Below are 21,717 nucleotides of genomic sequence, written 5' to 3'. Positions count from 1 at the left end.
AGTGCCACTTTATTCCTAAAACCCTCACATCAAGATTCATAATATTTTTATAATAAGAAGAACACGGCGGACCCGGGACTTGATGAGTTGCTCGACATAAACGGGTGTCAGTATATACAGTATAAGTCACATGACTTAGCTGAAGGTGTTTCTAATGGACCGCCATCGGATGACTCGGCCCAGTGGGATAATAGGATGAAAAGGTTAAAGAGAAAAACATCATTTGGACAAAGACTGAGAGAAGAGAGAGAAGTTATGATCACACTCATACACTCGGGGGGACAAGACTGTATTTGGGGGCAGCGATGCATGATTAACAAATTAATCTGCAGTCCCACTCAATATGGATTAATGAGCTATAAATAACCCTCATTAATCTTCCGTAGCAATAATGACATTAGCGTCATTAAGAGGATGGAGGTAGTTATGACACTGCTGCCTACGTTGTGTGTGTTTGTGTGCACGTGCGTACGTGTTTATCGGTGACGTCTGGTGAGGTTGTACATTGTTTTATTGTTTTCATTTATCTGAATTTGTCTGTCTGTCAGTGAGGTAACGATAGGAGCCAATCACGAGCTATCAATGCACTCGGGACGAGCTTGTCAACCTATTTGAAATCGCAGAATAACACAAAGAACACTCAACTCATCACACAGCAACTTAACACCCAAAAGGTAACTCCAAAATATACAAACTAGTACCAATTTGAGTTTAAAATAACTATTTTGACATTTTCCCATAATGCATCGCATCCAAGGAGAGCGTTTATTGGTGCCTCCTGGCGTACTGCAATGACGTCAGCCTCCCGCTGGCCTCTGGGCTCCTCTGACTCCCTCTGGTGGACATCATTTTCTATGCTGCTTGCCCTCCAATTAAATGATTTTTAAATGTATTTAATCTTGTATTGGTACTTGTTTGTATTTTTCTTACGTTAACATTTTGAGTTTTAAGTTACTGTGTGATGAGTTTAGCAGTTACCGGTATCTTTTAGAATCTAAATTATCTATTAATAATATATGAAAATAAAAAGCTACAATAAAATAATTATATTTTAAAAATCAAATACATTTACAAAAGAAAATAACAATAAAAAACGTGAATATTTTTCATTAATTGCTTTTAGTTGGTCCGCTTTCTCATGTTATTTCTAGCCCGAAGATTCAACATCCCAATTAACTCAAAATAAAGCCGTAGTTATGAATAATTTTGGGCTTAACTGTGCATGAAAATGCAGCGTATGCATAAACATGAACATGAGAAAAAGGTTGTTGTTTTTTTTAACACACACCTCTCGAAATACACACACACACACACACATTATTTTTGCAGCTGTGTTAAAACCACTCAGTTCGTGGCATAGAAAAAACACACTTGCACATTCCACAGATACACAATGGAGGCATCCTTTTCCTTTGTGTTGTAATGTTGACGTATACGGTGTGTGTGTGTGTGTGTGTGTGTGTGCATGAAAGTCCGACAAAAAGACCACTGGCTAGAAATTAGACACCACCACATACACTTTGTGATGCGTTCAGCAAAAGAAAAAGTTAAAGGCAATCTTGTTTTGCAACAACGCAAATCTAAAAAAGCGCTACAAGCAACAAAGTGTCAAGTCGGACGTTAAAACGTCTTGTTATAGTCCACCTCTAATCAGCGCAAAACAGCAAAGCATGCCGTGTTTAGTCTGCACACACACACACACACACACACACGTTCTTATGTTTCACATGATCATTACATTTCACGGTACATGTTATGTGTGTGATTACATGGGGGAGGCCACACACACACACATATACACGTACATGCAGAGTGAGGTCATCAGGGAGAGTGACAGCTCCAGGAAATGAAACACACCTCATATTACAGCTAAACAAAGTTGGCGAACATTCTAAACGTGTGCGTTCACATCTCTCTCTCTCTCGCTCTCTTTCGCCATCACCGCTCGCCTTTCTTGATTGAAACCTTTCCCTCCGCTGGCAGCCACATTCAAAACAAAGAGCCGAGTGTGAAAACAGCCTGGGCTTCCTCTCTTTTCCAGCTGGAATTGGTTTTTGTGTGTGTGTGTGTGTGTGTGTGGAGCTCCTAATTGTGTGCAAACAGCAAATTGTACGACTTCATCATATGTAGCCATCATGCGGTGTTGTCACCATGCATGCTAGCATTAGCTTTGTCACATGTCTGAACTATACCTTATTTTTGAACGCTCCTTCCACTCCGGTTTCCTCCCACATTCCAAAAACATGCTAGGTTAATTAGCGACTCCAAATTGTCCATAGGTATGAATGTGAGTGTGAATGGTTGTTTGTCTATATGTGCCCTGTGATTGGCTGGCGACCAGTCCAGGGTGTACCCCGCCTCTCGCCCGAAGACAGCTGGGATAGGCTCCAGCACCCCCGCGACCCTTGTGAGGAAAAAGCGGTAGAAAATGAATGAATGAATGAATGAATGAACACTTTTTCCCAAGTTGTGCTCCCAAATGCGAGATAACATGCTGAACAGAGGGTGTAGCTGATTCAGACCCAACTAGTTTGCTGCCTAAATGGGTGGTAGGTGTTTATTTTTCCAGTTAAAGCTGGATTCAACCCATGTCCAATTCCAATTTAGCGCCTTTACGTGTATTTTGAAGTGATCCATATTCAATATCACTGTGTTTAATGTCTACTGAACACCTGAAATAAACTGTATGCACGCATGTAAACAGCAACAACAGATGGGCACATCTAGTATTACATATTTACATCATATTTCATACTACATACTTCTAATGTAGCATATTTACATTGTATTGAAAATCCACATAGAGTTCTACACTGGTCACTAGGTGTCTAATGTTACTGTAATGTTTGATGAGACACACAAGCACCAGACTTGATCGCCGGAACAACAGATTTTATTGCAGGTTTGAATTATCTCACATAATCCAGGCACAATAATCCTGAATAAAACGATGAGCAATAACCCAAGGCAAGATGAAACTCAACTCTGAACCCCTGATGTCACTTCCTGTTTGTTATTCACCCTGCTCCTTTTATGAAACATATTTGTAGCAACACACGCAATTTGTGTCTTAAATGGCTTATGTACTCTTATTATGTTTACTACATTGGGTAAAATGAGTGGAAAGGTGACTATAGGGGTGTTATTTCAAGTCTAGAGGCTCTATTTAGTATATCATAAACAGGTTTTTTATGACGGAACTATTAAAATATTCTATAATATGCTTCGTGAAAATTCACTTATCACTGTCGGGTCTGGAACCAATTAACCATACTAAACGAGGGATTAGTCTACCTCTAATCCCGCGTATGTACAGGTCCACATGTTTAGGCTTAGGGTTCTGTAATGATAACAGTACGTCTTATCAACATGAAGCCAAGCCCCCCCCCCCAAAAAAAAAAAAAAAAAAAAGCGGCCACAAGCTTTCGATTAGGCCCTCGGCATATTATAAAAATAAAACAGATTCTTAATTTCTCTGTGAACCTGGACCACTTTGTATTCTCAATGCATAGCCCACTGGAGAGGTGACTGGAGAGGTGACTATAGGGGTGTTATTTCAAGTCTAGAGGCTCTATTTAGTATATCATAAACAGGTTTTTTTATGCAGGAACTATGAAAATATTAAATTTCTAAAGAAGGAACGCTGTTTCGTGAAAATTCACTTATCACTGTCGGGTCTGGAACCAATTAACCCTACTAAACGAGGGATTAGTGTACCTCTAATCCCGCGTATGTGCATCACATTCATGGTCCACATGTTTAGGGTTAGGGTTCGGTATAGGGATAGCGGAGGCTCTATATCATACATTGTTTTTTTATGCAGGAACTATGAAAATATTCAATTTCTAAAGAAGGAATCCTGCTTCGTGAAAATTCACTTATCACTGTCGGGTCTGGAACCAATTAACCCTACTAAACGAGGGATTAGTCTACCTCTAATCCCGCGTATGTACGTACATCACATGGTCCACATGTTTAGGGTTTTTTTAAACAGGTTTTTTATGCTGGAACTATGAAAATATTCCATTTCTAAAGAAGGAATCTGCTTCGGCATATTATAAAAATAAAACAGATTCTTCATTTCTCCTTGAAACTGGACCACTTTGTATTCTCAATGCACAGATTCACAAAATACTTTTGTTTTTCTTTGCCCGTAGCTAGTCTCAAACTTGTGGTCGTCTGGTCCCCAAGTCCAAAAGGGTCCCCAAAGACTGAGCCAAAAGGATTACTCAGCTCACTTGAACTATTTTCTGTCCCTGTGTGTTATTTTAAAGTGTACAGTGTCCAGATGTTAAATTCCTTTACCTTCCATGCTTCCACCGCTTCCCACGACCTGTCCATCTAAAGCGATACAATCATATATGATGTTGGATCGAAGCCCACTGGGGAGCAAACTGTAAAATTACACGTTGTAAATGAGCTGCTAATGGTTTTCTAACGTAACATTAGAGCTGCCGGCTTCACCACGATGATGACAAGCGTCATCATGTTCACGAAGGCCCCTTCAACTCTTCACGCTACAAGACATTCGCAGGCTGTGCGGCTTTGCACATGTAAACTGAGTCGAACACGACTGTTTGTCCAAAAGAAAGTGGATTAGGCTGCATTAGTGGTTTTTTTGGAGGCTGACTTCACTGGGAAAACACGGCCAAGCTGACATGATCTCTGACGCCCGCCCGTCTTGGCGAAACTTTCACTGGTTAATGCTCTCAGTGGGCACAAGAAAGCTATTATATGTCGCATAACATACAATGGCGGATGTCGGGACGCCGTCTTATCTTAAGGATAAGGATACCTCAAACAGGACCCCACACCACTCAATAGGAGGCAGAAAAATAACTAGATGTTGAAAGATTACAAATACATGTTTAATAAAGACGTTTTTGTCAAGTGAACGCACCTCACAGTCGTCTAGTGTTTAAAAGTTGGAGATGCAGTACGTATAAGTTGTTGGAATTAAACCGCTGTTGATGTGTTTGGGTTAGAATAAAGTTATAAAAGAGCGGCGGACTCTGTGGGGGTGTGGCTTGACATGAGGCACCTGTGTTAATTACGCTTATAAAGATTTTAACGGAATTAATGGCAGCCATTTTTCAAACCGGCTGTTTTTGATGATTTGACTAATTTTTCAAGGCACGCATTGTGTTCATAGGCTATGTAGACATGGTACATACCGTAAGAGGGTGGCACGGTGGTCGAGTGGTTAGCGCGCAGACTAGGAGACCAGGGTTCGATTCCACCCTCGGCCACCTCTGTGTGGAGTTTGCATGGTCGCCGGGTACTCCAGTTTCCTCCCACATTCCAAAAACATGCTAGGTTAATTGGCGAAGAGCGGCGGACTCTGTGGGGGTGTGGCTTGACATGAGGCACCTGCGTTAATTAAGCTAATAAAGATTTTAACGGAATTAATGCCAGCCATTTTTCAAACCGATGATTTGACTGATTTTTCAAGGCACACACATTATGTTCATGGTATATACCGAAAGAGGGCGGCACGGCGGTCGAGTGGTTAGCGCGCAGACCTCACAGCTCGGAGACCAGGGTTCGATTCCACCCTTGGCCATCTCTGTGTGCATGTTCTCCGGTTTCCTCCCACATTCCAAAAACATGCTAGGTTAATTGGCGACTCCAAATTGTCCATAGGTATGAATGTGAGTGTGAATGGTTGTTTGTCTATATGTGCCCTGTGATTGGCTGGCGACCAGTCCCGCCTCTCGCCCAAAGACAGCTGGGATAGGCTCCAGCACCCCCCGCGACCCTTGTGAGGAAAAGCAGTAGAAAATGAATGAACATACCAAAAGAAAGATTAGACTCTCATCTTTCATCATAAAAAAAGTTTGTTTCTTCCTTTTTCTGTTCTTTAGTAATCAGCAGTAGAACATAAGTAAGTTTGCGCAACACATATCCAAGCCCTTTTCACTTCCTGGTTGCTGCGTATCTCTGTTACAAGGCTACAATGCAGACAGTGCTCTTATAAAGCGCACTTCTGTTTTTTTTTTTTTGCTTCAAACTGCACCAAATGTGGAGTTACATCGTCACTTTGTGCATATCATGCAAAAAAAACAAAACGAAAAGCCGTATGAATAGTAGTGAATTAATTCTTGAAATAAATGAGGTACTGTCTTTAACGTGCTATTTTTGACATCCCTTAAATTCCCACATCATTTTTGTGCTTGGGGGAGGTCATTATATGTCAATTGCTCCTTATATGGATCATGTGTGGGGTCAACTTGAAGGCCTTCACCGAAGCTGTGGCATCTGTTTTGAATGGGTGTCACCTCGCAGCTTCTACACACACACACACACATCTACACAGCGTAAACCAGCAGATGGATGCAAAATGACTAACTCTAAGCAAAGTGGCAGAATAACCTTGAAATGTTTAAGCCTGTCAGGAGTGAACGGCAACCTTCCCTGAGACAAATCACATGCATAGAGGGGCCGCGGACGTGATGTTTGCCGCGTAAACTGTGAAGAATGAAGCTGCACAAGAAGCAGCAGCATGATTGATGAGATGTGTGCGTGTGGACGCGTGTGTGTGTGTGTGTGTGTGTGTGTGTGTGTGTGTGTGTGTGTGTGTGTTAAAGAGGATTATCAACACACAGCTAATCTCTTTATTCCACTCAAATCTACATCACCTCTCCACACTAAAAAAAAACACACTTCCTGGTGCGCTTAAAGTGAACACACACACATAAATGATGACTTGCAGACAAACAAATACAGATCAAAGAAAGAGAAGAAAGTGTTCCTCTAATGTTTTGTGTTGTTCTCTTCTGTTTTCCGAACTTAAACGTGTCACTTTCAGTTTCTGTTTTTAATGATGCTCACCTTTAAATTGCTCAGAGTGGAACCTCCAAACCTGAATGCAGTAGCAATCAACATTTCATGGAGAAATATGCCTCAAAAGTCAACCATCAGTCCGGCATGTTGTTTGCATTGCCAACAAAGAAGAGTAGCAGTGATAGCAAAAGAGGAAACTTGTGATGATAACCATAGAACAGGAAATGGCGGTTACTACAGCATAGAAAAGATCCTTTTTATTTATCTCTTCTTTTTTTGATCCATCCTCTGAAAAGTGCGGCCCACAGGCCACATCAAGCCCGCCAAGCCCACTGGGAATTTCTAAAAAAAAAAATTTTAACTTTGTAGTGTCGTGTAAGCACCTCTACCTGCCCACACGCACACGCAATAATATATTTGAGGTCATTTATTTATTATTTATTATTTATTATTTATTATTTATTATTTATTATTTATTATTTATTATTTATTATTTATTATTTATTATTTATTATTTATTATTTTATTTTTTTCTATCTAATCAATCTGTACCTAGTAACTAACCGACCTACTGCGCCGCGTGGACATACAAACATATCTGTGCTCGGTATCATGTCAAAAAAAAAAACTCCACCCAAGTCAATTCATATTGTTCTTGCAGCTGGACTACCCAGCATGCCTTGCGGCCATTTGGAAATGACAGTTTTACGTTACATGTTATGGGTAGGTTTTAGCTTTAGATTTATGCTTTCTGATGAGAAATGAGAGTCTTAGCTTTAGATTTATGCTTTCTGATGAGAAATGAGAGTCTAATCTATCTTTTGGTTTACACCATGTCTAGACACCATGTCATGTTTAGCCCATGAACACAATATTTTGTGTGTACCTTGAAAAATCAGTCGAAATCATCAAAAATGGACGGTACAGAGAAATGACTGGGATTGAATAAGCTATGAAAATACACCCCTTTTTTATCAACATTTCCCGAATGTAGACCAACATACACTTAACTGAACTGGGAAGCAATTCCAGATGAAGTGGGTCACCACATGTGAGAAAACACATTGTTGGACGGCAGGCAGTGCGTCTAACGGAGAGCGTGCACGTGATGTGAAGTGTCACATTAGACAGGGTAGCTGCAGGCTAATTGTCACCCATCTTAATTATCACAAAGAGTCACGAGACACAATCTGGACTTGAAGTGCGGGTACATTGTTTGGTTTTAAGGCGGCTGATGTGTTCATTTTCACAATCACAAACACACACACACCTCATCACGCTGGTGTCCTTAACAGCACCGTTCACTGATGTAGCAGCCTTCACTCTCACATGCATTTATGTCATCTTTTTTTTTATTCAGGGCTTTTATTATAGGGAGAAAAGACGGCTAACATTGTACTAAAAGACTGCCGCAGCATTCCTGAATCATTTGCATATCCCTGAAGGCTGAGGAGAGAAATGCAAGGATGTGTTTACATGTGTTACATGTCAACTCTTATCAAGCTTGGCAGGAATAGGAATTGAGTCACTCTTGTTGCTTTAATATTACACCTCCATCTTTGATAATTCCTCTGTGTGTGTGTTTTGCGTTTTGTTACATCATAAAGCATCATGCATCAGGAAAGTATGTCAGTGCAGACAGCTGCAATTACAGTATATCTATATTGTAATGAAAACAAATTATTTTAATAATACAATATATTTATGTATCACGGTGACAATTTTTAATTTGGTGTTAATATAAAGAACAGTGTGTGCAATAACAGAGTAAATGAAAAATACTGATAAGTGTGCATAATTCAGTTCTTTTCTTCAGTTTTGCTGCTCATTGTGTTTTCAGCAGGACAATATTTTTCTGTGTATTTGCTACCCCCTTGTGGACATCTATTGTCATTGCAACAGTGGCGCTCAATGGTCGAGGTGGGCGTTTCTTAGACAAAAAAAAACATTTTAAAATCCGGTCCGGCTGCTCCAAATGTGCATAACAACAAAACATCGAATAATAACAGCAACAAAAAAGTTTAAAATACACAAATAGACACGTTAAAAATAGCCAAATATTGACTTTTTAGTGTGCGTAGTGGAAAAATAGTGAAGTCATTTTAGATATAATTTTAGTTGTTTTTACTAAATTACCTCAATTGTAAAATTTACAAGAATACAATTATAAATTCATGAGAAATAAAGTCATAAATGTACGAGAATAAAATTGTACATTTTCAAGAAAAAAGTCGTACTGTGACAATAACGTCGTTTTTTTAGTAGAATAAAATTGTACATTTACAAGAAAAAAGTTGTAATACTACGAGCATAAAGTTGTACATTTACGAGAGTAAAGTGTATAACGAATAACGAAAAATATTGCATAGCTCTTCAGGAAGGAGGGAAACTTTCCTCTTTCTTCAGTCAAGCTAGCATGGCTAACCCTTGTCATTTCCGCCTTCCTTACCCCGCCCCCTTTTCACTGTGCCCAAGGCCAAAGTCCCCTCTTTTCATAGCTGTCCTAAGCAATGCCTGGAACATGAAGTAATGAGTATTTTCTCATAGATTTAAGACTTTATTCACGTGATATTACAAGTTATTTTATATCGTACATTTAAGACTTCATTCTGGAAATCTCGGGTTATTTTAATACTCCATCGTAACAGGCATTGTCTGAGACAGCTATGAAAATCTTCGAGACAAAATGAGATTAGATATGAGATGAAAGACACGGTGATGAGATCAGACAATATCCAATTAGACGTAATGAGATGAGAGATGATGAGATGAGGTTAAATCATGGAAAAACAATATGAAACGAGGAAAGCTGAGACACAGTACGAGATTATGTTTGAGATAATGGGATAAAACGAGATGAGATTTGCTCTCACACTGTAGATGTATTACAGGAGCACAGCTAAAAATGTTGTAAAATATAAACATGGACAAGGCTTTGTGTTGTCTTTAATGGAAGAAATACCCCTTTAGATATCAAAACACTTGGTGGTAAGTGGTGACATGGTGGTTTAAAAATATATATATATATCAAAATGCATCCTTTTAATATGCAGCCCTGAGTGTAAAAGAGCAAATATGAGAACATTCAACTTCTCGCACAATCCAGTGTCATTAATGAGATGTTCATTTTTCTGTCTGTTTATTTCTTCCTGTCGGTCCATCTCCTGCATCGTCAACGACCTCCGAACCCCACGGCCATCGCTCAGGCTGCTGCAGCTCCTGGAAGTTCAAAGGTCACACATTGACCTGTAGAGGAAACCACAACGACAGACATAGAAACTGCAGCAGGAGGGAAACCGGAGGTGATCAGACGCTAACTCTCAGCTTGTCTGTGGGCCGGAAACGTTTAAAACGCTGTTTTAATGTTTTGACCATCCAGTAGGCTGGATAAACGTATAGAAATATTGGAAACAGTGCTCAGCATGATGCAATACAAATTCAAAATGCAGCTACAATCATAAACAGCATTATTATCTTTATAAAAGCAGATCTCATCCAATACAGTGAACAGTCAGTGTGTTTAATGTCATAACTTTAATTTGGGAGGCACCTTCATTCACACACAAAAATAACTCATAAATCCTCTTTATCATTGTACTCTTGTGCTTCCAAGACTTCTGGAGCAAATAATGGAAAAACACAATTCATCATCATAATAAATACATACAGCTTAGAGGTAATGATGATGTCCAGTATGTTGCAGACTCTTGTGGACTTTTGTACTGATTCTTGATTCTTCACCAGAAGCAACCTCTGCACATCCAGCAAGCATGCAGCAATGTGCAAGCAGAAAGGAAATAAAGGGGCTGGGTGTGAATGACTTAACAGTTTATCATCTTTTAATGTTATGTACAATCCAGACAGATCAAGTCCGGTCGAGTCCTTCAGGAGGTCTTGTCTTCGAAGTAGGTGAGCTCGATGCGCCTGCAGAAGGAGAGCAGGTTGCTGTAGCTCCTGACCCGCTCGGCCAGCTCGGTGCTGGTCAGCCTGGTGGTCAGGATGGTGAAGAGGTGGCCAAACACGAGGGCGTCTAGCTCGGTTGGCCTGAAACATACACACAATTAATGTTAGACTTTATGTTATGTTATGTTAGACTTTGCATGGGATAAACAATTATGATACATTATTTCAATCGTGGATTGTAAGCTATTCATTGAATATTTTTTTTGTGTGCCACAGTTAAGGAGACTCTGCAGTTACAGCCTTCTTCCACAGGGAGGTGCTACAGTGACCAGTTCATGTTTTCTCCACTTTATAGTACTGAAAACAATTTACAGAAATGATCAAAATGTTAAGTACATCAAATACTAAAGAGGTTGCGGCCCAGAGAATACATACTGTTTATTGAAAAAGAAAGGCTGCGTTCCAAGCCGCTGAGAGAGAGCCTGGCAGCACTGACTCACGTCCTCGTACACCTGAGGCACACAAAACAAAAGTATGACCAAAATAGATAGGCGCCACAATAAGCTAAATTTAGCTTGTTGCTGACCTGCTCCAGGCTTTTTCCTCCCCAGCCGATGGCGTTCATCTTCCTGCGGACCTCCCATTGCTTCTGGTAGGCGAGGACGGTGCTGAGAGGCCACGAGTACGGGCTGCTGTATCTGGGTCGAGTGATCTGCACAACACCGCGGTGGTGAACACATAACAGGATGTGACCCACCAGAAGCTAGGATGCTGGGATCACAATCAAAGAGCGCCGACTCACCTCAGCGGCAGTGGCGTCGTCACACCACTGGACGTACAGCTGGAAGAGAGACAAGTGTGTGTGTGTAACCCGAGACACCCAACATGAGATGAGAACAGCTTTTAACATTAATTTTAAGAAAAGTACAATGCAAAAATATTCATCCATCTATTTTCTGTGCTACTTATCCTCACCTTCCCAGTATTATTAGTATTATTCTTAAACAGGCATGAGATTACACAATTAACAGCAAAAAAGCCCAAACAAAATGTCCTTTGTTTACTTTTGCAGAAGTTGGCAACCCTATCAATTAATTTACTGATTTTATTTGATTATTATTGATTTTTTTTTGTTGGTGACAAACTTCTGCTCTACACTTCAGCCCAATAGCTGACAGTAACATGCAAATGAGCTCATTTACTAACCCAGATTGACTCCTAAAGAGGAAGAAAGGGGACAAACACGGACTGATGTGTGTGAAAAGAAAGCGCTATTGGACTTAATAGTATTTGTCAGTAAAACAGTGAAAATGAGAGGAAATCTGAATGTTTACTTTGCAAGTCAGTGTGCGCCCCTACAATTTAAAGTTAGTGCTCCTAGTAAAAAACAAAGTTCGCCTTGAGCCCTTCAAATGCAATGAACGTCAATCTCGTACTGTAGCTCAGCTTCCCTCGTTTCATATTGTTTTTCCACACCTCCATTAACTGTGTATGTGTACCTCTGCAGTCAGCAGCATGTTGTTGACCAACTCCATGTACGCTTTCATTTCAGCCCTCTGAATGTCATCCAAGCCGTCGCTCAGAGAATGACCCTAAAACAAATCGAGGTCAAAAGTGAGCTTCTCAAATAAACTGCTGGAAAACATTTGAATATAATATTCACTTGTGCCTGTGCAGTTTTAATGATGGCCACAGTTTGACAGAAAAATGGTTTCTCATTTGTATGATACACATGTGTATGGTACACAATCATCATTGTCCAAACATTGAAGTGTCACCCACCTTGGCTTTAGTAAACTGCACTATTGGACCCAGTTCTGACACCACCTGGTTTCCCACATGGATAAAGGGAATCTTGCCTAAACGGAAACCATGACATGACTTCGATCACAAATTAGTTAATTATGCAGAGGGCTTGACAACATCCTGCATTTGCATGTAGACTCACCAGAGGGCGACATGTATTCTGCATTGGCTTTGCAAACCACCTGCACGGGCAGACCACACATCCTCAAGTAAGCCTGCACAAGAGACAAAACAAGCTTCATTAGGGACACCTCAAGACTACAATGGGATTCAATACAAGCACTGGAAGAGAAAAGATCTGACCTGAACAGCTAGCGATGAGGCACACTCTGATAGCAGAATCTGGTCCTCTGCAACAGTCCAAAAGAACATAATTAGTATTGTTTATCTGCTCATGTCTTACACATACATCCACATATACCGTATGTGACAATGACTCTTGTACAATAGATCTCGCTGAGACCCCCAGCGATTGGAGAAATACAGTGACTAAAGTACACACACATAAAAAGCCCATTTTAGATGCTAAACCCTATAATATCCCCCTCACACTTATAAAGCGCAGTTTACATTGTATAATGTAAACTACTCACCACCTATGAATAATAATGAAAGATGATGATGTCATTTCTAATTAATCTACAAGTAAAACATTAAGCGTATAGTCAGCCCCATAACCGACTCTTATTGGTAAATTGCTAACAAAAGCATTATATGTTCATTGCACACAAACTCACCCTTGAGAGGCTGGTACAAGGTTGCAGTCTCGGGCCAAGGCTCAGCAGCTGTCCAAGTCACAAACACAAGAACAGTAAAAAAAAAATACAGACTGGTAAACTACAGACCCCTTAAAAGTGTATTCTAGTATGTAGATGCACCCAATGCATTGCCTGTGAGGAATCATGTTTACTGAAAAAAAACATGGCAAAATTTCACAATATTTTTCATGGAAACAGTTAAAAGTACTGATAAAACAATTGTACTTAAATGATTTACAATTGGTTGGTTTTCAATGAAAATTTGGTCGGTTTTTAATCAAGAGTTCAGAGGTCAGACTCAGACCGGAAGTTATAAATATAGCGTCAAAATGGCGGGGCTTTTGTAATTTCCGGGTCACGCAGAGCAGAACAGAGTCGAGATGAGCAGCAGAGATTCAAAACCAAGGTAGGCCACTAACCTACCTAAAGTGAAATACATTGTGATGTTTAGTCATTGCTTAAAGCTGGCAAAATGTCGACGAAAACAACCGAAGCAGATGCTGGGAAAAATGAAACTCCACCAGAAACCATGTAAACTCCTCTCCTGTTAACTTACGTTAGGCCACGAAGATGACGTAAGGTACGTCAAAAACATGCTAATGGCGTAACTGACTGCTAGTGCTACACTCGATTAGCTTTCTAGCTTGCTGACGGGTAACCGTCCGCCTATCGAAACTGTTAATACAGGGCAACTATTGTTGCCGTTAAAACCTAGCAGGTATCTGGTGTTTAACCACTGCCTTTGCTGAGTAATGGTACAACTATGGCAGATACAGGTGTTAGCTAGCTAGCTAGTTGTACACTGACACCTAAATTGATGCACAGAGCAACACTTTACCCGCCATTTGTGATACGAAGGCGTCCGCCGCAAGAGACATTTTGCCCTTAAAGTGTCCTTTTAATATCCTCTTATTTTAAAGTTACAACTTAACACGGAGCCTAAGGTCAGATCTGCTTCATGTGAGTTTAAGGACAAGCTTCGCAGACACTGACTGGTCCGCCAGGACGTCGTGTCCGACTAGGAACGTTGAATGCCAACTTTTTTTGTTCCGCTTGCAGCATGAAAATTATGGCTTGTTTTCAGACAAATTTGGACACGTTTTTCCATAAAATTTGACTTCAGTATGTAATGCAAATAAAATGCAGGCTCACAAGAGGGTGGACCTCTGTCTCAACACCAAAAGTATGGAATTAAGCTTGGGATATCTTAATTATCCTGGCACAAGTTATCCATGAACGGGTTGCACAAAGTGGGATATGTTCTGACATAAAGGTAAGATTGGATGAAGATTTATTCTGTGTCGTTAGTCTGGTCTAGAGAATGCTGATACAGTGTACTTGCATTCTTATGCCATATTAATCATCATAAAAATGTGACAATATTGTTTATTGACATGTCTCCAGCAAAATATATTATGATGACGGGCCTAGAATAGGAATGTCTTTATACCACAAATATTGTAATGTAAATACATGCATGACACCAATTAAGCAGTAGGTTGTTAATTTGTGATAAATGTGATTTTATAACAAAAGCAACCTTTCAACTAGGTAATTATTTGTCATTTAACCTTTTCTATTCTGGCCTCAGTATTGCTTCTCACATGTTGCCTCTTGTTTTGTTGCTGCAATTCACAATCAGGCCGCAGGAGGTCGTCCTTGACCCAACAAAATCAACATTGAGGGAAGGCCACTACAAAAACCATGGACATGACGAGAGATGGACAAAAATGCACAATGAAGGTACTGTAGTTCTTGTATTTTTTCCCCCGCTTGTACCCATTGAATATGGTGCTGGTCTGTATTGAATCAATGTGTTAACTTGATAACTTGATGGCCTACATAGTAATCTGCATCATGATGCATAATATACACGTTCATATTTTAATAAGAGCACATTTTAATCAATCTTAGGCTTGCTACAGCCTCCAATCTAAGACACAAATGTTTTCGGTCAGTCTCAAGGCGTTTGATAAATATCCTGGCTCGCTCTTTCCTGCCCATTTGTCTCCAACGGAAGCCTCCAATTAAAGCACCACTCAATTGGCGCTCATTTCCCCCATGCACCCAAAGCTGCTTTGCGTGCAAGTGTGTCCACGCTGTGACCTGTATAATGTGTGTATCATGTGTCCTTGTGGCTTCCCGTAGCGTTTGCAGTTGAAAATGTCAACAGCAACGAATTCACTGAATTTGTGCTCTTAACAGTCAATAAAAAAAACTACTGGACCATTTAAAAATAAAATCGCTTCAGTTTCTGATCTATTGTCAACTAAATTAACACCCCCAAAGTCATGTTTTCCTCCATTGTGGGGTAAAAAGCAAATTATAGGATGTCAGATAAAATACAGTACAGTGAAAGACAAGTATATAGTAAAGCTATTTTTTATTTACTTATCTAACTTTTTTTTATTCAAAAACATTTCTCACATATAAAACTCATACACGAATGGGTATTGTTGTATTTCTTCACCTTTTAAAGAGCACATACAAAAGAACACACATTTGCTACAAAGAATAAAATATGCTTTAAGACAATACACATACAAAATAAGTACTGACGGAGGCGAATAGCATACTATACTGGAATAATAAACAATAAAACAACCAAAAAAATGACATTATTCTTTGTATAGTGAGCATGCTGTGGTGCAGAATGGACTAAACCCTGTAAGTAACCCTGAGACAAATATGTTGTTTGCATTAAGAACCTCCAAGAACATCACCTTTTGGAGCTCAGCTGTGCATGCTATGGCTACTCGTCCTATTGCTTTTGGAAGCTCTTGCAAATAAAATCAACAGTCAGTCCATTTGGCGCCTCTGTTTTTGTCCTTAAAGTGGAAACATTTTGGTCATGTGCATACAAGCCTCACATATAGAACCCTGTATCATGCTTACCCTGTTGAAATAATAATAATATTAATAATAAAAAACCCTGTTCTCTTCAACTCAAACCATCTCTGGCCCAAAAGAAATGAGAATGAAAGGAATTATTCCAGGAGATCCAGAACTTTTTGGCATGATGTGCTGAAATGTAACAGATGACGGAGAAGCTATGCTATAATATAAGGCTAAATGTAGGACCTCCAATGGATAATTAGTGGGGGGGGGGGGGGGTGTCGCCCTGGATCATCACTCCGGCTACAAACTCAAACCGGGATGGCCGCCTTGCCCGCGCCGTCTCCCCCGCCACCCACGACTTTCTTGGCCTTGCTGCGTCCCTTAGTGTTGGGCAGTTTATTGTCCTTCTTCCAGCGCATGCGCCGGTTCTGGAACCACACCTTGACCTGGCGCTCTGACAGGCACAGTGCGTGAGCCACCTCCACGCGGCGGCGGCGCGTGAGGTAGCGGCTGAAGTGGAACTCCTTCTCCAGCTCCAGGACCTGCTGACGCGTGTAGGCCGTCCGCAGCCGCTTCGGTTCCGGGCCCACGTGGTTTGGGTTGACTGGAATTGGACAGAAATTATAATTTTTTTCCTTCCATATTTTTTTTGCTATAGCAATCTAAAAACGTAAAGCTAGATATTCATATGGATCTATATTGACATTTCAATATTTACAATATCTATGCATTTAGGGGAAAAAATAAAAACCATAATATATTTACTTTAGACATACCTTTACTATAAGCAAACGGTTACACAAGATGTCCAATTGTATTTGCAATTGGTTCAGATTTGTTCTTAAACTCTATGGACCCCCTATATTAAATAAATATTAAATAATACATGTACTACATTGAAACAATTGTCAAAAATAAAGTTTCCATGCTATTTCTTCCGTTTATTTTACAACTATAATTGAAATAGTAAAGTACAATTGTCAACATAGCCTCGGCAGTGTATTAAGTAAATGAAAACAATTAATTGATAACGTATTGGCTTCTGATAAAAAAAAACACCTTAGTATTTATCTTTCTATGGCAACCATTTTTTTTAAAGTGTAGCAACGTCTTGCAATGTCAGTGTCCATTTGTGGTTGACCAACAAATTGGTTAAGAAACCATTTTCTACTATTAAGGCCTATCTCTTTGTTCATTGGCAGGTTACACACACACACACTTACACACACACACACAAACACACAAACATGCATACAGAAAGAGAGAGAGCCATAAAAGTTTATAGCGGCTGTAATTCTGCCCGACTCTCACTGAGATCATAAATAACTCGCCACAAGAAATGGTGCTCCCAAATGGACAAAACACTACAAGGCAGGGGGGGTAGGGGGTCAGATGAGTTGTCTGTGCCGGGGAGCAGCAGCAGCAGCAGCGAGGGAGGCATAAAATAAAAATGACGTCCAAGGTGTAAAAAAGTGCAAATAGACAACATCAAGCAGCGAGATTAGAATCCTCACCGTGGGCGACGTGCACTTTCTTCATCCAGGGGTAGACCACAATGGGCGGCTTGTCTTTAGCCTGGCAGCCTCCTCCTCCACCTCCTCCGGCGCCTCTCCTCTGCACCTGAGCGGGCTTATTGGTGCACGTCATCCAGGCTTGGCACTGCAGCTCCGCCGCCAAGGGGTACCCCTCCTTCTCGGCTGCGTCTTGCTCCCTGTAGCCCGGGAAAGGCGTACCTTGCTGGGGCAGCTGCTCTGCATCCTCCCGGTGGTGATGCCCCTGCAAGGAGTGTTCATAGGCGGTTGGCTGGGGTGCGTACGGAGGCGGAGGGGGCTGCGCGGCCTGGTATCGCCCTCCGTAGGTGCCACTCTCCTGGTTGCTATTATAATACCCCCCTTGGTCAGTGAAATGACTGTAATCTTCTTCACAAGGCGGGAAATGCGGCTCAGCATATTTGCAGCTCACCACGTAGGACTCCATGATTGATTTATAGCGAAGCTGGTAGGAGAATACTAATTTTTCTTTCTCTCCCCTCTTCTCTGTCCCTTTTTCCCCCCTCTGGCATCAAGCCATCCCGCGGCTGTCAAATAGACGGACGGCCGCTAGAACCATGTGACCCTGCGGGCAGCCAATGAGAGGCGTCGCTTTTTCGGGAGCGTGTCACAATTCTTTTTTATCGAAGAAACGAAAAAGTTAATTAGAAGCCTAATGAAGATTTACCGCTGAAGTAAATGAGAAAATGGTTTGTTTGTAGATTTAAACCGCGTGTGTCTAATTTCTCTTATCTATATCATCTATTTCTACTGCTGCGCGTTGATGTGCCCCCTCTCCTCCCCCATCCTATTGAACACGCACAGTAGATTTATGACTTTTAGCTGACTGACTTTTACCCCCACAGATGGCCCTCGCTGAAAAATTAATCGGGCCCATATTGAGGGGACTTGGGGGCCATATTTGGCCTTGTGGCCGCAGTCAAAGGATGGGACAACAAAACGTGACCGTCCAAAAAGGGCATCCTACAAGAATGGGAATAAAAAGGCTCCCAGACAGTGACTAGTAGTTGGCTTTGTTATAGGCAGGGGTCATCTTGAGGTGTCCCGTTCACCATCACCAACTCTGCTTCTAAAGGCCAAATCAAATGTACAGCTTTGAAAAATAGTGCAGGGACCTTTTAAAAAATGATGTTGCTGCCATACAAAATCGAAAATGCTAAATTAAGCCCTCACACGAAGCTAAATAAATGATGCTGCTTTTTTTTGTTGTCCATCCCTGCATCAGTGATCTGCAAGATGCCCCCCAGAATAATCCCAAGTATCCATCCATGCATGTAAAAGAACCTTATTAATGACTTTTTTTTGGGCTCCGGTGGAGGCTTTATTTCATAATGACTGACCCTGCAGTGCATGTGAACCGTCTAATAGTATCTAATAGTTTGATCTGGCTTCCAGCGTCTAATGAATTACCTATAAGTGCCCATGAAGAGGCTAAAGTTCGCTTTAATTGCTGGTTTTAATCATGCCTGACTGCTTTGTTGGAGCAGTTTAGATTGAATGTTCTTATCTCATTTGACACCTTTAAATTGGGACAATAGTGAAAGCCATTAAATGGGGGTGGAAAACTATTTAATTAAAATAGAATTGTAAGCATGGGTGTAAAAGTGATGCGGTTGTGATGATAGCTTTATATTTAAAAATACAATACTTTACATTAAGTGGGCAGTATGCAGCTGGTAACCAAAAAAGCCTATTTTGCCAATAGTGATTAAAAGAGCAAAATGTCTAAAAATGTTTGTATTTTCAATATTAAACATTGTTGTTCTTTTTTCGAATAAGATGATCAGTCACTCACGGCTTTCTGGTATTTGTGTATTTCCAAGCAAGTACACAGAAAGTAGTCTCATAATCGCAATGATTTACATTGTTGTCACGGTAGACTATACGTATACATTCAATGAACATGCTAACGTTAGAAACTAAACTTTGTCATATCACCATCATTCTAACTCGTGTTTGTGCTACAACCAGCGTAGCTTACGCACTCAAAACAGGAAAAGGGCCTGAGATAATGCTTGTATTTCTGGGAAAATCGCTGCATACGGTTCCTTTCAGAGGCAGTTTACGTATATGAGCGAAAGCAGATTAAACATTATTGTTTTGACAATGCAGATTCTGGAGCCTGAAAATCTCGTCTCCAAGTGGACATTTGATAAAGCGTTTAAGTGGCGGACCATTAGCGTGCATATTCATAGGACTTCTCCATCAGTGTACCTTGTATACAACACTAATGAGTCCAACACGTGACTGATCAAAGCCTTTATTCAAATGCTGCATATTTCCTGACAAAAGACATCACCAACTTGTGGCCTGGCATGTACATTCAGTCTCAGATTCTTGTTGCATAAACATATAGCAGCCTATAGGTGACTTTAGATAACTCCCTCCTGACATTGGCTCTCCTTGCCGAGCGCACACTGAAGCATCTTCAATCGAACATTCTAAAAAGCAGCACCTCTAGCAAGGTATAGGCGGTCCCTCTCCCCCAACGCGTTTACAAAGTGTGATCGATGGTTAGTCGTCGCCCATAGACTCCCCTAGAACCCAATCTGTGACCGAGCAGAGTCCACACACATTCGGTTCTACAGGGTATTTATAGGCGAAGCATGCAATGCTGTCGGTGACAGCTTCACACTCCAGTGTCCTCTTTCTGGGGATGGGGGCGGTGCAGGGAGAGAGGGTGGGGGGGTCGTCGAAAATAATCTCAACACGTTCTTGGCTTCAGTGACATACTTGTTACAAGGCTCAGGAATGCTTCTGTGTGTAGCTTCCACATCGCAAATCATGCATGCGCAGTTTTAGACAAAGCGTTGGAAAACAAGTGACTGAGAATTTAGTAGGATTTCACAGAAAACGTAACCCATTTCCATATTTTTTGGCTCTGAAATTCTGATGTCCAAATTGCTAGGGAAACCTCAAATAGTTACTATAAAGAAGTGCTCAGCTTTTTGGCTCTTTTTGTACCAGTTTACCAAACGTACATAACATTTGGTGAGAATTCGCTATGAAAAGGACCACTATAAAATTCTAAAGGTTTCCTGAAATACTGTTTTTGTACAGTCATAACACATCATTGTCTGAAATTGATAGTGTTTTATTGTGAAGTACATGCCAATCAATAACTGTAGTCCAATCCATTTCTGAACTGTTTGTGCAAATTCCTACTAAATTCTTCTGAGACAAAATAGCAAGAAACTAAAGATTTGATTAAAAAAAAAGAATCTCTATAGAGTGTATATCAATTGATCAGCACAGTTGCTGAGGTTTGATTGTTAGTTCTTGCCACATGCAACAACATGGACGTTAGTCATTAGACAAAAAGCATAGAAAACAAACATTGGTGCATATATAGTATCACAATCTAACAAGTCTTGCACCGCTAAATAATAAATGACCCGAGTCTGTGTGAGCCGTTTGCTGCTATATTCGTATTTTGTTGTTTTAAACACAGGAAGTCGTCTGTCAGGCTTTAAGGACATGCAAACAAGCTTCCAGCTGCAATGCAAACGTTAGCGTCATTATGCATGATAGTGGCTAATATACACAGACCAGTACATTAAAAAAAAAAAAAACGATGATGCAGCCTGCAGGCGTTTACACGAATAACCCCAACTGGACCATAACGATGATCCAATGCAATTTGTCCCATGCATGCTTTTTGACTCATGTACATATGATGGAGCCATAATTACAGAAGTACTTTAATGCAATGGTAGTAGGACAAATGTGCACAATAAGGGCACCTCTTGCTTTGGATCATTTATACGGATGGTTTGCATGACTAACAAAGCTAAACAGGCTTTCCTTTGGTTTTGAAATTGTCTGGAACTGCTGTGTAATATACATGCCAGGTCAGTAGTTTCTGATGTCAGTTTCAGTAAGAACTACTTGTCCTCAAGCTTCTATTTTGAAATTATTGGTATTTTGAATTCCCTTTATTTGCATTTGTCAGTTTATAATGTGCTGTATGCAAATATTGGATGTTTGAGCGGTGTAGGTAATGTACACTTGGATGTTGCAGATCACTGTTGTTAGTCACGATATAGTTGCATATGTCCTCTGTTTTCAAAGTCATTTTT

At 40.6% G+C, this 21,717-nt stretch overlaps 2 protein-coding genes and 1 long non-coding RNA gene across 3 annotated transcripts in view; 1 reads left to right on the top strand and 2 right to left on the bottom strand.

The window, feature by feature from the left end:
• Positions 1-12,316, top strand: part of LOC131108219 (uncharacterized) — a 113,596-nt gene extending 101,280 nt beyond the window's left edge. Inside the window, exon 4 of the long non-coding RNA XR_009120432.1 lies at positions 9,990-12,316. This is a non-coding gene — a long non-coding RNA (uncharacterized LOC131108219). The remainder of the gene's footprint in view (positions 1-9,989) is intronic.
• On the bottom strand, positions 10,084-14,255 carry mtx2 (metaxin 2). Its single transcript, XM_058059080.1, has 10 exons — positions 14,089-14,255; positions 13,230-13,277; positions 12,796-12,842; positions 12,635-12,707; positions 12,469-12,545; positions 12,186-12,278; positions 11,489-11,527; positions 11,273-11,398; positions 11,122-11,198; positions 10,084-10,827 (listed from the first exon to the last, which is right to left on the bottom strand). The coding sequence occupies exons 1-10, from the start codon at positions 14,126-14,128 to the stop codon at positions 10,668-10,670; spliced, it is 780 nt and encodes a 259-aa protein (XP_057915063.1). The 5' UTR covers positions 14,129-14,255; the 3' UTR covers positions 10,084-10,667.
• Positions 14,256-15,636: 1,381 nt separating this feature from the next.
• LOC131108215 (homeobox protein Hox-D4b-like) lies at positions 15,637-18,333 on the bottom strand. Its single transcript, XM_058059081.1, has 2 exons — positions 17,603-18,333; positions 15,637-16,692 (listed from the first exon to the last, which is right to left on the bottom strand). The coding sequence occupies exons 1-2, from the start codon at positions 18,063-18,065 to the stop codon at positions 16,397-16,399; spliced, it is 759 nt and encodes a 252-aa protein (XP_057915064.1). The 5' UTR covers positions 18,066-18,333; the 3' UTR covers positions 15,637-16,396.
• Between the last annotated feature and the right edge of the window lie 3,384 nt (positions 18,334-21,717).

Source organism: Doryrhamphus excisus, chromosome 20 (genome assembly GCF_030265055.1).
Source record: "Doryrhamphus excisus isolate RoL2022-K1 chromosome 20, RoL_Dexc_1.0, whole genome shotgun sequence".
Lineage (NCBI taxonomy): Eukaryota > Metazoa > Chordata > Actinopteri > Syngnathiformes > Syngnathidae > Doryrhamphus > Doryrhamphus excisus.
This window is presented reverse-complemented; position numbering and strand designations above follow the sequence as displayed.